General features: G+C 33.1%; 1 protein-coding gene across 2 annotated transcripts in view; it reads left to right on the top strand.

The window, feature by feature from the left end:
• Window positions 1–4,298: 4,298 nt before the first annotated feature.
• The window catches only part of LOC148626548 (protocadherin Fat 4-like), a 110,250-nt gene continuing 99,316 nt past the window's right edge, over window positions 4,299–15,232 (top strand). Inside the window, exons 1-3 of one of the 2 annotated variants that reach the window (XM_088570626.1) lie at window positions 4,299–5,286; window positions 13,643–13,872; window positions 14,346–14,622. In XM_088570626.1, the coding sequence (XP_088426752.1) occupies window positions 4,459–5,286; window positions 13,643–13,872; window positions 14,346–14,622 (1,335 nt within the window). In that variant the 5' untranslated portion in view covers window positions 4,299–4,458. The remainder of the gene's footprint in view (window positions 5,287–13,642; window positions 13,873–14,345; window positions 14,623–15,232) is intronic. The other variant, XM_088570625.1, reaches the window with a different exon arrangement.

Genomic DNA, 15,232 nt, shown 5'->3' with positions numbered 1-15,232 from the left:
CAATGGATTTATAGTAAAAATGATTCCATGCATGGTCAAATTTTCCTTTACCAGCTTTGGAAATGTTCTTGTCTCTTCACCATGACTCCAATCCCACCCCCTAAAAAAACGCAATTCAAGTCAATTATGGGGGATCCCATTAGTCGTTTTGATTTAAATGCTATGGAATGGAATTTTATTACGTAAACGTTAGATGTGTCGATTTTTTATGGAGTTTCACGTTTAAGAACTATAGACTAAGACCATGACTAGGCAAAGACCATAGCTATGACTATAGACAAAGGCCATGACTAGTCAAAGACCATGGCTATGACTATAGACAAAGGCCATGACAAAGGCCATGACTAGTCAAAGACCATGGCTATGACTATAGACAAAGGCCATGACCAGACAAAAACCATGACTAGGCAAAGATCATGGCCATGACAAATAATTAGTTAACGCGTATAAAATACACATTAAACAAAAGAAGCAGAGTGAGTGGTCAGCTAACACGAAGTATATTAAGTAACATTCTTTATAAAAATCAGACGGGTGGTGATTCATGCATGTCAAATTCTTACCTAAGTCACCTTTATTTCTTGTTCATAAACAGCTTTGGACCAAATAACCGGTCTTACATTTTCATTTGGGTGTTACACTTCCGAGATGAAATTTATATAGATTGTATATGACTTTGCCACTTTTCAAGAGTTATCGCTCTTGATTTTGTTTGATTTTGTTGATTTTAGTCGGAAATAAATGTGTGATTTTCTCAAAAGAGCAGATCTGAATACAGAAATACATATAATTGTCGTTTTGTGAAAATATACCATATGTAGACTGAAAAGTTTTTTTGTTTGTTTGGTGTTTGGTTTCTACACCATGAATGACACTGCCTAAATTTTATGTGGACTGGTACTTAATAAGGAATTTAATTATAAAGCAATTAGTTTTTCTACGCTCTGCATGACAATATATCGAAGTTACAGTATTAGAACATTCCATAAATTAAATGTCGATTTGGATATTTATGAAGTCATATACTTATTTCTTAAGTTTGTGACATCAATATTGGAACAAACAGCAACATAATGGTATTCATCTCTAAGATTATTCCCTCAGAAATTGCATGTGCGATAGAATTTAGGTCTATTGAGCTGACATTTTGTTATCCCGGTGTGGTTGCATGTTGTCGCTTTGACATATTCATTATATCCATTTCCGACAAAATATCGTCTAGAACTTGGAATAAAATCCCGCCTCCCCCTCCCCGACTCGTAAAAAAAAATTCTGTTTGGACTGGTCTTGAAGGGGTTGTTTTTCACTAGTTTTCAAATAAGTCAAATTTACATATTTCTGGATTTACCTGATTTCGATCATACCGATATACTATGAAAATATGTATTTGATAAATGTTACCCATTTAACAGAACGATCACCATTAACAATAATAATTAAAAAAAATCAAACTCACGTACTGAATCAATTTATATCGATCGTTTTTTATGCCTAAAATAGTCGTCGAATTCAAAACTATGAGATAAAAGGATAGTACGGGGATCGAATTCAAACGTGACACATGCTTATTGTTATAATTGGTTAATATTGAAGTCTGTGTTTTAATTTTAATTTCACCAGTCTGATTACGAAGTACAATTAAAAACCACACATACACACCAAAATTCTTGATGCATCGTAGCAGTGCGCCAGATTGCGTAATATTCAAGTTCGATATCGGTTTCCATGGAACACCTAGATGAATAAATACAAAACTCTCCGACATAGTGCATATTTGAAGTACAAACTACTACTTGGCCATTCCAAGTTTTTTTTTATTTATTAATTTATTTTCAGATCGATATTCAATTTATCGGCCCCTCACCTTTGATTTTCAGCTCAGATACTATTCATGGATTAGTATGTACTTTCAGTATTTTTACAATTCAGGTTATTCTAGACTTATTGTAAATCGCTGTATATATAATTGTGTTTTGCTGATGTCCTGTTGATACTTAATTTTCGTCATTTTATAATAAATGGCCTTTTTCAATTCATATATTGTGTTGTGTCTTTTTATGAAAATCAAACGAAGCAGAAGTTATTCAAGGAGGAAAGATGACAAAAATTCAATTTATCGACCTCCAGATCTAAACTGTGTGTTAAATCATTCATAATTAACCCACAATCACTGAAATAAATCATATCCTTAAATACATGTTCCTCTAAACTAGCTACATTTCTCAGTTGCTGCGCTTTATAGCTCAAGTGCTACAAGTTATTCAATAGACGCATGTGTGTCATGTAAAAGCGCTGGGCATCTAGTTCCAGAATCACATACTTTAACATTAACGATAAAGTTTTAGAATATATTTCACCGATCGTGTCTGGTGCAGGAAACATTTGCCATGCACTTTTAAGGCCCTGGAGCACATTCAGCTGTATTATAATAGTAAATACATGGCTAAAATAGGCAGATAGAATGTTTTTTTGGCAAAAACCAAGAACACCAGACAAAAAAAAAATGACACAATTCCGGAGAAATGCACAATCGAAATTTCTATGGCATCGCCTGTGCAAAGTTTTATTTTCACTTGTCAGATCAGGGCTTTTGATGTCACGAGGCGGTAATCGTAATAAAATACGTCAGGATCGTTTCGGGGGTTATGCTACGTTTTTGTAAAAAAAAAAAAAGGTACAAAAAATAAGTGGCAAATAATAGCCTGAAACCCCTTTCTTTATACAAGTTTCTTGATCGTAACCACTGCTCCTTTTATCCATCAGGGCCTGCATGAAATACCTGAAGACAGCTCTTCCAATTGGTACTCAGCTCAGCATTGCTCTTTATATTTCAATTATACGATTGATAACTATTTATAATATCGCAAGGTTTTCATGGCTAGCAAAGCATAATATGTTTTTCATACTTCTAAAAGTAAATAGGCAACTTGAATATATCGACACTGAACGACGATTCGGGTAAACAGGTACTGAAAAGATGATAGAGGTCAACTATTTTTAATTGGATCATGGTTAATACAAACCAAAGTAATCAGCATATTTAATTCGCAGATAAAGTTGTTTATTGGGTTTGTTTATTGGCGTTAATAACATAGAATTAAATTATACGTATTAGAAATACCTATAAAGTGGGCCTAACTATCTGCATTTGAACATAAGTGGGGTATGCGGTAGTGTACGATAACTGCAGTTGCTATCAGGCTTTACAAATCTAAAGTCTCTGGCGACTGCTATATCAATGCTGATCTTCGATCTAAATTGATAAAAACAGTTTCACGATAGCTTATTGTCGTTTGACACTAATTTATGCCTAAAACAAACTCTTTTCGACTTCAAGTGAATAGCAAGTGTAAATCTACGTAACTCTCCGTAAACCATAAAATTTGGTGATGACATTAATACCAAGGACCTTTTTTTACAAAACTGTTAATGATTTTTTATTTCAGAAGAATACGTCAAAATATGGCTGATTTAGGGCATCAAACTGTTTCATCTGGAGATCAACTGGAAATGATGAATTATTGATCTTTAAAGAGCGTACAGTGCTTTTTGAGCCTGTTCAACCAACGTGTTTCAATCTTTACAAAAACTATCAGTATAATTGAAGACTAACCCAAAATATTTGTATGTATCAGTTAAATGAATATTTTCATTATATAGTTTAAAACATACACATGGCGAATCTTACGCTTGTAAAAAACATTTGTTTTTGTTTTTGAAACATTCACAGTAAGCTTCCTTACCTTACAATATTAATTCTTCAAAACTTTCAAGTGGTTTTACTATCTGCGAAGATAGAAGTGCAGTCCGCATATAAAAGGATCAAAAAGTTTTACGTACATAACAAAATTTTGAAATGATTCCTCATCAAGTTCCTTCAAACAGGTCATCATTTGTTTCTTTTGGCTAAGAAAGCTGCATATCATAATGGATTTAACAGTTCTCGCAATAAAATTTTCCCAAAATTGAAAAAAAGTTTTTTTTTAAATTTTTTTTTAACTTTATAAATCTTCATAAAAAGGTTATATTCTACTTGATCGGATGGGCGTGTGAAAGGTTGAATACGAAGATCATTATTAAAACACATGTTGCTGAAAGAAAGTTAAGAATACCTTTCCATCTGTGTCAAAAAAAGACAGGGATTAGATGTCGCATTTCACAACAAGTCATCGTTTATAAAATCAATGCCAATTGTTAAAAAGGAGAAGAGAAAAAGAATTATTGACTTCGTCTTTTAGATTCGTTGTAGATAAATATGAAACGGTTTACATAAGTTAGACTGCGTAGGATTTAAAAGCTAAGGTTAATTTTCTATATCCGAAAAAAAAAATCCGAATAAAAAAGAACTAAAATGGAATTAACAACACGAATCTGAAAAGGAAATTTTCTTGAAAATTATTCCAATTTTGAAAGTGGAAATTTGATATATCTGCAACTTGAGAGACGAAAAAACTTACCATGTTGCCGAAAACTTCATTAAAATTTGACTTTAATTATTTGTTAACATTAACATTTCTATCACTGTATGTCGGTGTCCATCCTCAATGTGTGCCTACAAACTGTATACCTGGCGAATGGACTAACTGGTCACCCTGTTCAACCTCATGTAATGATACCCCAGGAGTGAGGCAACGCGAAAGGCGAATCATAGCCAGTGAATCATGCGGGGGAACTTGCAATATCAAAAAAATCGAAGAGGAACCTTGCAACAGGGATGTTTGTTGTCCTCAAGATTGTGAATACACTCAGTGGTCAAAGTGGAGGTTCTGTTACTGTACAAATCAGACAGATATTTGCAAACTCAAAGGAGAAGAACGTGTGGTTTGTAGTCGTATGAGGAACAAGATTAGAGAGGCAAGCTGCGGGGGTTACTGTGACAACCATGATAAATCTATACAATCAGATACCAAATGTTTTAATTTATGTTGTCAAAAAAATTGCCTCATTGGTTCCTGGTCGTGGTGGAGCCCATGCAAAGGTCAGTGTGAACAAAGAGGAACACAGTACAGGTATAAATATATCCTACAACATCCTGAATGTGGCGGTACACCATGTGAAAGTCTTCAGAAAAACGAGACTCGTTCTTGCGACGTTGGTTGTTGTCCCGTCCATTGTATTTTAGGGAAGTGGGGCGAATGGAGTAAATGTAATGCCACTTGTGGAGAGGGTCTACAGAGGAGGACTCGTTTTGTACAGAAACCAGAATGCGGAGGAAAAGAATGTCAAGAAAGTTCAGACGAGTTCCAATATAAAGACTGTACGAAGTACATTAACGTTGACTGTGTGGTAAGCTGTGTACATGTCTCCAGTGACCGGTTTCATAATTGAGAATCTTCTCAACTCCTTTTTCAACTCAAGTCCATTTAAAATTGAAGTTCTAAGTAAAAGTTGATTTTTTTTTTATAAAACCACGGGGACTGGTATATTTGTATTATTGCTCAACAATATATAAATTACGTCCGATTCTCTCGACCTTGTCTTAGACTCTTGGTTGGTTTTCATGTTTCAATATGATCGGTTATGCATGCAATTTAAACCTTTTCTGAAAGGACAAAAGCACAAACTTGGGTAATCAATGTTTTTCTTTAAAAAAAAAAATTATTCAACAGTAAAGCCCTTTAAGATAATCCCTTTGACTGATTTCAAGTCAATATTTTTACGATAGCTTTTCAATATCTAAAATGTTTTGTTTACACCAGGAAATGAAAAAAAAAGTTTTCTCTCCTCTATTATGTAATTTCTAAGAAAGAAATCTTGAAAGTAATAAAGACCTTAAACGTTGCACAGCAAATGACTTAGAATGTATATTGAATGAAATGTTAAAATATTGTGGATGTTATATACTACTATGTATACATGTAAGATATTTAACAACATTCTTTCTAGAAGAAACTTTCTGGCATTAGCGTATAGCAAATAGCTATAGCATTTACTAAGCATATCAATCGTAAGCAACACGACATAATATACATAAATACTTGCACACGTAATTAATTAAAGAGTGTGGAATAATAACTACAGACTGGGGGGGGGGGGCAGACAAAAATGTAATTCAGGTGTTACAATACTGACTTTGTTCAATTTGTTAAAACATTTAGCCACGAACAATACTCGAAAAATATCTCTACATATATGAATGCTAAATAAAATTTCAGTCTGACAGGAAGTCACGCCTTTCAGTGCTTACCATACAAAGTTTGGTATTTTCGTATCTTCTGCACTAAATGTATATATTATATGGTTTTCAATAATTATTTAAATTCAGATACTTTTGTTTCCGAGATGCCACAAGCGGAGGTCTTTCTGACTCAAGTTAGAAAGTGCTAAGTAATATTAGCAACATGTAGTGTCACGAAGTGTCAAAGTGACAAAAACCATCCAGAAAAAAAAGCGACATGATGGGAAAGGTATCGAAGGAAGATTTTTAAATATATTTCTATATATTCAACTTCGTCCTCTTGCATCATATTAATATTACAAATACACAAAAGGCATGGAATCTAAACAAGCTATCTATTAAAATTGGAATATAAGAACACTTCACAGTGTGGTCAGAAACATGTACAGTCAAAATTTTCTGTAGGTACGAGTTATAAATTCATTAATTACAATTTTGAAATCAATTAACGGCATGTGTCAAGGTAATCCTTTAAGTCGTAATTTATTTAACATTTTTAACAATGAACTTCTTACATGTTTTGATGGAAATGGTAGCTGTTGGTAATATGCAATTGAATTGCTTGTTCTGTGCAGATGATGTATCTTTGTTCCACAAAAAAATCGATCATAAAAGCTTTCTTCAAACTTAAGGGGCACCTTCTGTACTAACGTGAGATCTGTGAGCATGTAACAAATCCTAGGTTACTAGTATTAACATGAAAGTCATTTCAAATTAGAAGGAACGTATGAAAAAATGTCAATGTGACAAGTTCATTTGTTTGGAATTTTATATCAGACTTTGAATATTGCTTTTATTGGAGTGGTGAAGAGGATATTAAATGTACATGAAGTATGTTGAAATATTATAATATAATTGCAAACATGGATGAACATTCTATATCACACCCGTCTTCGTTGGCTTACAGAAAAAAATAGATTTTAATAATTTCGATTGTTGCCTTATTTGTATAAAAACTTCATTTTAAAGAGGAAATCATTAGTGACCTTGAATCAAGCTGAAATTTCACGGTCTTAATCCAAAAATTAATTGTGTACAAGACAGTGGCGGATCCAGATGGGGTGCAGGAGGTTGGCACCCCTTTATTACTGGAAAATTTGTCATTTTCATATGTTAAATTGACAAAAAATGAATGTCCTAGCACCCCTTTTTTTCTGAAGAAACTCGGCCGGCACTCCTCCTTTTCAAAGTGTTTAGATCCGGTCCCGCAAGAACTTCATCACAAAATAAAGTTTTCTTATCTTATCTTTATCGAGGTTCTATCATGTTCAATACAAAAAAATGAAGGTTCAGTGTTTTAGGTATTTTGAAATTTGTTATCATCATACTGCACATTTTGAAAAAAATTGATAAATAAAATTTGATATAATTCGGTGTTAGACAAATCTGCTACTGGGTTGGTGAATATCCTCGGGGATCTTTGGTTCACTAGCAGTGGCATCAACCCAGTTGTATATTAATCATAATACTGCAAATTTTCGACATGCTGTACTCGTGTTTCATGGGATAACAATCAAAACAATCGCAAAGTCCGCCAATGAGAGGCTGTACCATGTCCAATAGAAGGAATGAATGCTCAGTGTTTTAAGCATTTGGAAATTTGTAATACTGCAAACTTTGAGAAATATGATATAATTCGGGTTTAATGATGGAAACAATTAGTACATGTAATTCTAAACATAATTAAAAAAAAAACAAACTGACCAGAATGTTTTAAAAAGAGAGATGTTATCATTTGGTTTTTTCAAACTTTTGTGCAAAATCAACAATATTAAACATTTGGTTTTTTTTCAACAAAGGGTGAAAGGGTTAAGACCCTCAGGGTCAATACCCTTTTTGACCCTCCAATTTTAATTTAAATTAGATTGCAATTTATTGTCACCGGTACATTGCATTTGGGCACATTGACATTTCAAATGGGTGCAAAAATTCTTGCAAATGGGCGCATGATATTTTAACATGTACATTTCATATGGGCGCATAATTTAAATGGGATTTTTAATAACTAGTGTAAGTGAATAATAGTTTTAATATTAATTTATTTATTTACATGATAAAACAGCATACCACAACGAAGATGTTAAAATTGACATGATAAAACACATACGCACTAAGTGTTAAAATGGGATTATTAACTAAACCTCAAAAGCCCTAGAAGGTAAAAGTGACTTACTTGAAACACAATCATTCTAAAAGAGTCCTGCTAAAAAAAAAGGCATCACAGGAAGGTTGAACTGATAAACTATATATCTGTCCGAATGGAATACTTGTAGCCCATATAGTATGTGGGCTGAGATAATCCCCCGTGCACCCCCAATCATCAACCAAAATACGATTTTCAGGTACTCTTATACCTCCCATTTACGAATATTTTTGTCGCCAAAAAATAAACTGAAGCATTTTTTTTTATTTTTTGGGTACTTTTTATACCTCGTTGAGGCAAAAGTCGATTTTTAAAGTGTATTTTTTTCTACGAACTTCTTCTTTCTACAGAACGAAGTAAACTGGCATATGTATATATCATCATATAGCCAAATGTCTTAGCTTTCCAATGGTACCAAGGAAGCTGCAGTAACACTTAGGTAAAATGAACAAAATGTACCCCTACCCCGCCGAAAAATCGCTTAAATTGACACATTTTTCAATGTCAAAACCCCTAGAGTATTTACGCCTCAGTAAAAAAATGGTTTATTTGATATTTGCTGTTTAGTTTTATCACAATTTATACTTCGTGGGTTCTTTTGATGAATTTTGGCGATTTTCGTAGTCGGAATTTATCAAAAAAATACGAAAAATGGGATTTTCGATTTTTCTGTCAAAAGTCACATAAATTCAACTCTACAAGTTATTACTCAAATAAAACGTCTCAAATTTTGTATCATTCGATAGATAATTTAATTTCCTACAAAAATAAATAAAAAAAAACTCATTTTCAAGGATGAATTTAAAAGAAATGTTAAAAATACTACCCCTACCCCTAGAAAACTGGTCTCATTATCAAACAGAATTCTCATCCACAGCATACCGACACCGTAGAACTAATATGTAGGCATTCATAATTAAGTTAATGATGACCCAACATATCTGGTCAATTCAGTTGCATAGAGTTTCTTTTCTGGGCGACTATTACTATAAATTTGGAAAAAAGGGAATTTTCAGGATTTAAAAATTTCTTCTATATCACCCGTTATTTAAATTTGTTTGGAATATCGTAGTTCTGTCAAGCTTTTGATACAGCACAATAAAATAGTGTCTTAGCTTCAAAATGAGCCCAAGTAATAAATATTTGAACTTTTCTAAGTAAAGTTAGGTGAAAAATTGCCACTCCTACCCATGCCTCAACATGAACCCAAATTAATATATAAACGGTGTACAATAGACATGTTGGGTACAATTGTTTTAATTATCAATGTATCCGAAATATCTTCTCATTTCAGGCGAGTATTTTCAGTTTCAATGTGACAATAATGAGTTTTTCATAAAAAAGGGAATTTTCAGAATTTTCCTTCCATTTCACGTATAATTGGCATTTTTTTTCAAATACCGTACTTCAAATAAGCTTTTGTATATTCAAATACAATTATACAGTGTCTTGGCTTTGTAATGAGCCCAAGTAATACATATTTGAACTTTTCTAAGTCCAATTAGGTGAAAAATTGCCATCTCAACCCATGAAAAGAATACCTAAACATAAACCAAAATGTTAATTTTTAGCACATAATCGATGTAAAAAAGACATGTTGGGTACTATTGTTTTAATTATCGATGTATTCAACATATCTTCTCATTTCAGGCGAGTTATTTTCAGTTTCAAGCTGACAATAACGAGTTTTTCATAAAATTGGGAATTTTCGGATTTTAATATTTTCTTCCATTTCGCCTGTAATGGGCAATGTTTTTCAAGTACCCTATTTCAAACAAGTTTTTGTATATTCAAACACATTTATGTAGCATCTTACCTTTCTAATGAGCCAAGGCAATACACAATTAAACGTATTCGAGGCCAAATGGGCGAAAGAATGGTGTGAAAGAAAATGATCGTTTATAGCATACACGAACTGTACGCAATGTCTGTCTGGTTTTTATTATGGAGATCTTCTCGTATCAATCACATTGTCAAGCAAATATTATGCTTTTATTTTCCCGAAGACGAGAAAATATTACAAAAAGGGGAAATTTAAGAATAAAACAGATTATCACGCAGTTTAGCACGTGAATTATATATTTTTTGTTTACAGTTTTTACATGATTTGATTTTGTTTGCTAATCTACCACATATGAATTCTGGGTTGTTCACGGAAATTTTAGTGAGTATGGGGTACCATTCTTTCGCCTTTTTGGCTTGGAATACGTTAAAGTATGCGATGTCTTAGCTCATTAGAAAGCGTAGATGCTACATAGATGTTTTTGTATATGCAAAAGTTTGTTTGAAGTATGGTACTTGTAACCAAAAAGCCAAATTACTGTAGAATGGAAGAAAATATGAAAATCCGAAAATTTCCCTTATTATGAGAAAAATCGTCATTGTCATATTGAAACTGAAATACGCACCTGAAATGAGAATGTATGTTGAGTACATCTATAATTAAAATACTAGAACACAACATGTCTATTGTACACCGTTTATATGCCAAAACTGAACATTTTAGTTCATGTTAAGCCATTTTTTATCATGGTAGGGGTGGCAATGTTCCACCTATTTGGACTTGGAAAAGTTCAAACATTTATTACTTGGGCTCATTAGAAAGGTAAGACACTATAATTGTATTTGCATATACAAAAGCTTGTATGAAGTATTGTATTTAAAAGACATTGCCAATTATACGTGAAATTGAAGAAAATGTAGAATTCGAACAATTCCCCTTTTTATGAAAAACTCATTTTTGTCACATTAAAACTGAAAAATACGCCACAGAAATGAGCAGGTATGTTGAATACATCGATAATTAAAACAACAGTACCCAGTTTGTGTATTGTTTACCATTTATATGGCAAAAATTAACATTTTAGTTCATGTTGAGGCATTTTTTCCGTGGTTAGGGGTGGCAATTTTCCACCTAACTTGACTTGAAGAAGTTCAAATATATCTTACCTGGACTCATTTTGAAGCTAAGACTTTATCTTAATAAACCGTTTCACACAAAAGCTTGTTTAAACTACATTATTCTGAAAAAATATCAGGTGATATAGTAGAAAATTCTAAAATTCTGAAAATTCCCATTTTTCCGATTTTATAGTAATGTCACCACGAAAGGAAAATCTAAGCGCCCGAATTGATCAAATATGTTAGGTACATCATTATCTTAATTATGAATGCCTAAAATATGAGTTCTATAATGACAGTACGCAGTGAATAAGCATTCTGTTTGATACTGAGACCAGTTTTCTAGGGGTAGAGGTAATATTTTTAGCATTTTTTGAAAATCGTTTCTTGAAAATTAGTTTTTCGTGATTATTTATGTAGAAAATTAAATTATCTATGGAATGATACCAAATTAGAGACGTTTTATTTGAGTAATAACTTGTAGTGTTGAATTTATGAAAATCGAAAATCAAATTTTCCGCATTTTTTGGATAAATTCCGACTACGAAAATCGCCAAAATTTATCAAAAGAACCCCGAAGTATAAATTGTGATAATACTAAACAGAAAATACCAAATAAACCATTTTTTACTGAAGCATAAATACTCTAGGGGTTTTGACATTGAAAAATGTGACAATTTAAACGATTTTTCGGCGGGGTAGGGGTACATTTTGTTCATTTTACCGCAAAAGCCTAAGTGTTACCGCAGCTTCTTTGGTACCATGGTAAAGCTATGTTGTGGGCTATACGATGATTAATTTGTTTAGTTTGTTCACACATGCTATCCCAGGAAGGCTAAGACAATTAAGTCACAAAATTCTTGGCTTTTTGACCCAGTGGGGTACAAATATAGGCTTATACTGAAAAGACTCCTAGAATATTCTATGGCGACAAATTGATTCGGCGAAGGGAGGTATAAAGGTACCTAAACTCACCACGAAGTTGATGAGCGAGGGTGCACGGTGGACCCTCCCAGTCCATGGACTAAAACACTTAATGAATTCAAGACGGATCAATTCCTCACTACAGTATAGACGGTACTATTCCATAGAATACTCAATTTTCTCACGTTCTTCTCAACGAACGGTCCTTTCATCTTGGTGTAGTTCATAGTCTGCTGCATCAGTAATGCATCCACAAAAACATACAGAGCAGGATGCGCTGATAAAACTTGGAGTTTAAATTTAATGGAACGCCTCCGGTCCGTTGTTCGTGCGTTTTAAATCTTAGCTGCCAACAGTGGATTGGCCCAAAGTTGAGACGGAAACCGTGAACTGTCGGCGATGTTTTTATATACGTGTTTTGAACATATTCATATGATTTACCAAACTTGTAATTATAGTTACCTGTAAATGCGTCCAGTTGAAAGGATTCAAAATCTTTGCGCCCGTTTGAAATTGAAAAGAAACGCGCCGAGTTGTGACATAAGTTTTCTTCATTGTCATCAAAGTTGAATACTAGTTATGTACCATTCTCACTCATTTATTAACTTGTATAAATAACTCTTTGATAATAATATGTTAGAATAAAAAATTCAATCTCAATGTCACTTGATAAAACAAGAGAAGTTACATACAAGATACAAATTTTATCGCTTAAACAACAACATTCACCTCTTTTTTCTTTATAAGAGAACAACATATATATTTGAACATGGAGTGAACGAAGGTTTTTTTTTCCTTCAAAATTGTACTATATAGCGAGACGTACAACCAAGAAAAACAGTAGAAATAGTACTGAGACAGAACCCTTAAAAAAAAAATCTACCCATATATACATTTCCTTGCACTTGTGATACATGTTACTATACACTATAAGTTGCGACAAATTTTCTACAAGAAGTGCCCCATTTAATAGCTAAGCGAAAAAAAAAATTTCCTCAGAAATTAGGAGCCCCCCTACCCCGCTCCACCCCACCCATTGGCCAAATGATATGTTTGGAGCATAGGGGAGCAAGGTAGTCTGAAGTATAAAAATATCTTGATGCGATACAAAAGTTGGCGCCAAAGTGGTCATATCGGAACTATTCGGACATTTCCACTATACTAAAAAGAGAAAGTCCGAGTAGTTCTGAGTGTGAGGCTCTGTGAAAACTTGTAGAAAAATACGACGAGAATGATCCTATAAGCTTCATCACCTAGTGGGACCAACAACTTTTCTATGCTTCAAAGCAAGGATTTATTTATAGCATTTATATCTTTAACTCCTTGTTCAAAGGGTATCACCCTTTCCCTATAATAGAATATTTATATAGACGTGAAAATATCTTTAATGCAGAAAATATCGTCTGCTAATTACAACGTAACATGTAAAGCACTGTTATGATACTAGATTTTTATTTGGGAAGATCCATAAAAACTTATTTGCTTTCATGTTTCAGGTATCTCCATGGTCTGTTTGGTCCAGTTGTGTTCTAGATAATGGGGAGTGTGGTGTAGGACACAAAAACAGATCTAGGACTATCACAGTGCCTGGTGAATGTTATGGGCAAAAATGTCCTGATGTCTACAATACTACGGTCTGTTATGGTCCATGTTGTAAGCAAGACTGTGTGGTGTCTCAGTGGGCAGAATGGGGCCCTTGTTCTTCCAAGTGTGGCGTTGGAATCAGGTAAGTCTATGAAAGACCCTCTTGTACATTTTTAAAAAGTCATACTATGAAGGAACTGTTTTTTTTTGTGGGGTTCACTTTTTTTGTAGTTTTCAAGGATTGGTCAAACATCAAATTTAAATTCACATCAAAATGTGAAATCACAAGTTATTTACATTGAAAATTCATTTTTATGGGGTACAGATTTTCAGGGTTCAGCCAGTCATAATTAGATTACAACAAAATTATGAAATATTTTAGTTGGAACTTTTTATTGAATAAGGTTCATGATTTTTTAATGAAAATAAGGAATTCAGAATTCCAGGAAATATTAAAAATATTGGCAAACACAAAACTGATACCTATAAAAGTATAGTTGATATCAAATTGCAAGTAAATTCTGATAAAACTTTTTGAGGGTAAAGGTAGTTAGAGGTAGAAAATTTTTACAATTGTTTTGTCCTCCCCCGTTTTTGCTTTGTCTAATTTTCTAGTGAACGGAAAAGAACTGTAGATACCTCAGAATCCTGTGGTGGTTCAGGTTGTCCAGAACTCCTGGAGACAAAAGAATGTAATGTAACAAAAGAGATAGACTGTCAGATGTCAGAATGGGGAGAGTGGTCGTCATGTAATAATAACTGTGGTTTTGGAAAGGCTTTCCGTTCAAGATCACTTTTGACCCCAGCTTATTGTGGTGGGCAACAATGCCTGAATATGACTTTAGAAGATGTGAAGATATGTGAAAGTTATGAAGGGAGTGTGGATTGTACGGTGAGTTACAGTGATCGACTGATTTCTGTTTTTGTTTAAGGCCACACCAATGTGATATTTTATTCATAAGATTTTTCTTCAATAATTTTTGTCAGCTGAAACAGTATTCAAAACATTTTTTAAGGAGAATAAATGATAAGATTGATAATTGGCCCAACTTTTTAAATAATTACGATTTTGAATTCAGTTACAAGAGTAATAAACATTCATGGACTTTGGTAACAAGAAGGGTTTCAGGAAAATAGAAAAAAAAGATGTTTCTTGTACCAAAGTAGAAAAAAAATCCTATTTTGTAAAGGATTAATTATTTATTGAACTTTTTGTATTGAAACAGAACAGATAAATTATACCATGCCTTTGTGATTAGGATTAAAGTAGTTATACATCATGTTCAGTATCATAGGTCACAGATGTGTAGACTAATGACATTTCAAGTAGAACAATATTTATTACTAGTAGTGTGTTGTATCATAACCATATTTTCTACATTGCCTTATCAGGCAAACCTAAGATTTTCAAAAGAAGGAGTTCTATGCTTTTAATGGTATTTTTTTTTGCCTTTAAAGCAAATTTACAAAATTTCCCAACAAAGATGGGGTCCAATTCTATA

Source organism: Perna viridis, chromosome 2 (assembly GCF_037379345.1).
Source record: "Perna viridis isolate PV_CMFRI_1.1 ecotype Kerala chromosome 2, ASM3737934v1, whole genome shotgun sequence".
In the NCBI taxonomy this organism is placed as follows: domain Eukaryota; kingdom Metazoa; phylum Mollusca; class Bivalvia; order Mytilida; family Mytilidae; genus Perna; species Perna viridis.
This window is presented reverse-complemented; position numbering and strand designations above follow the sequence as displayed.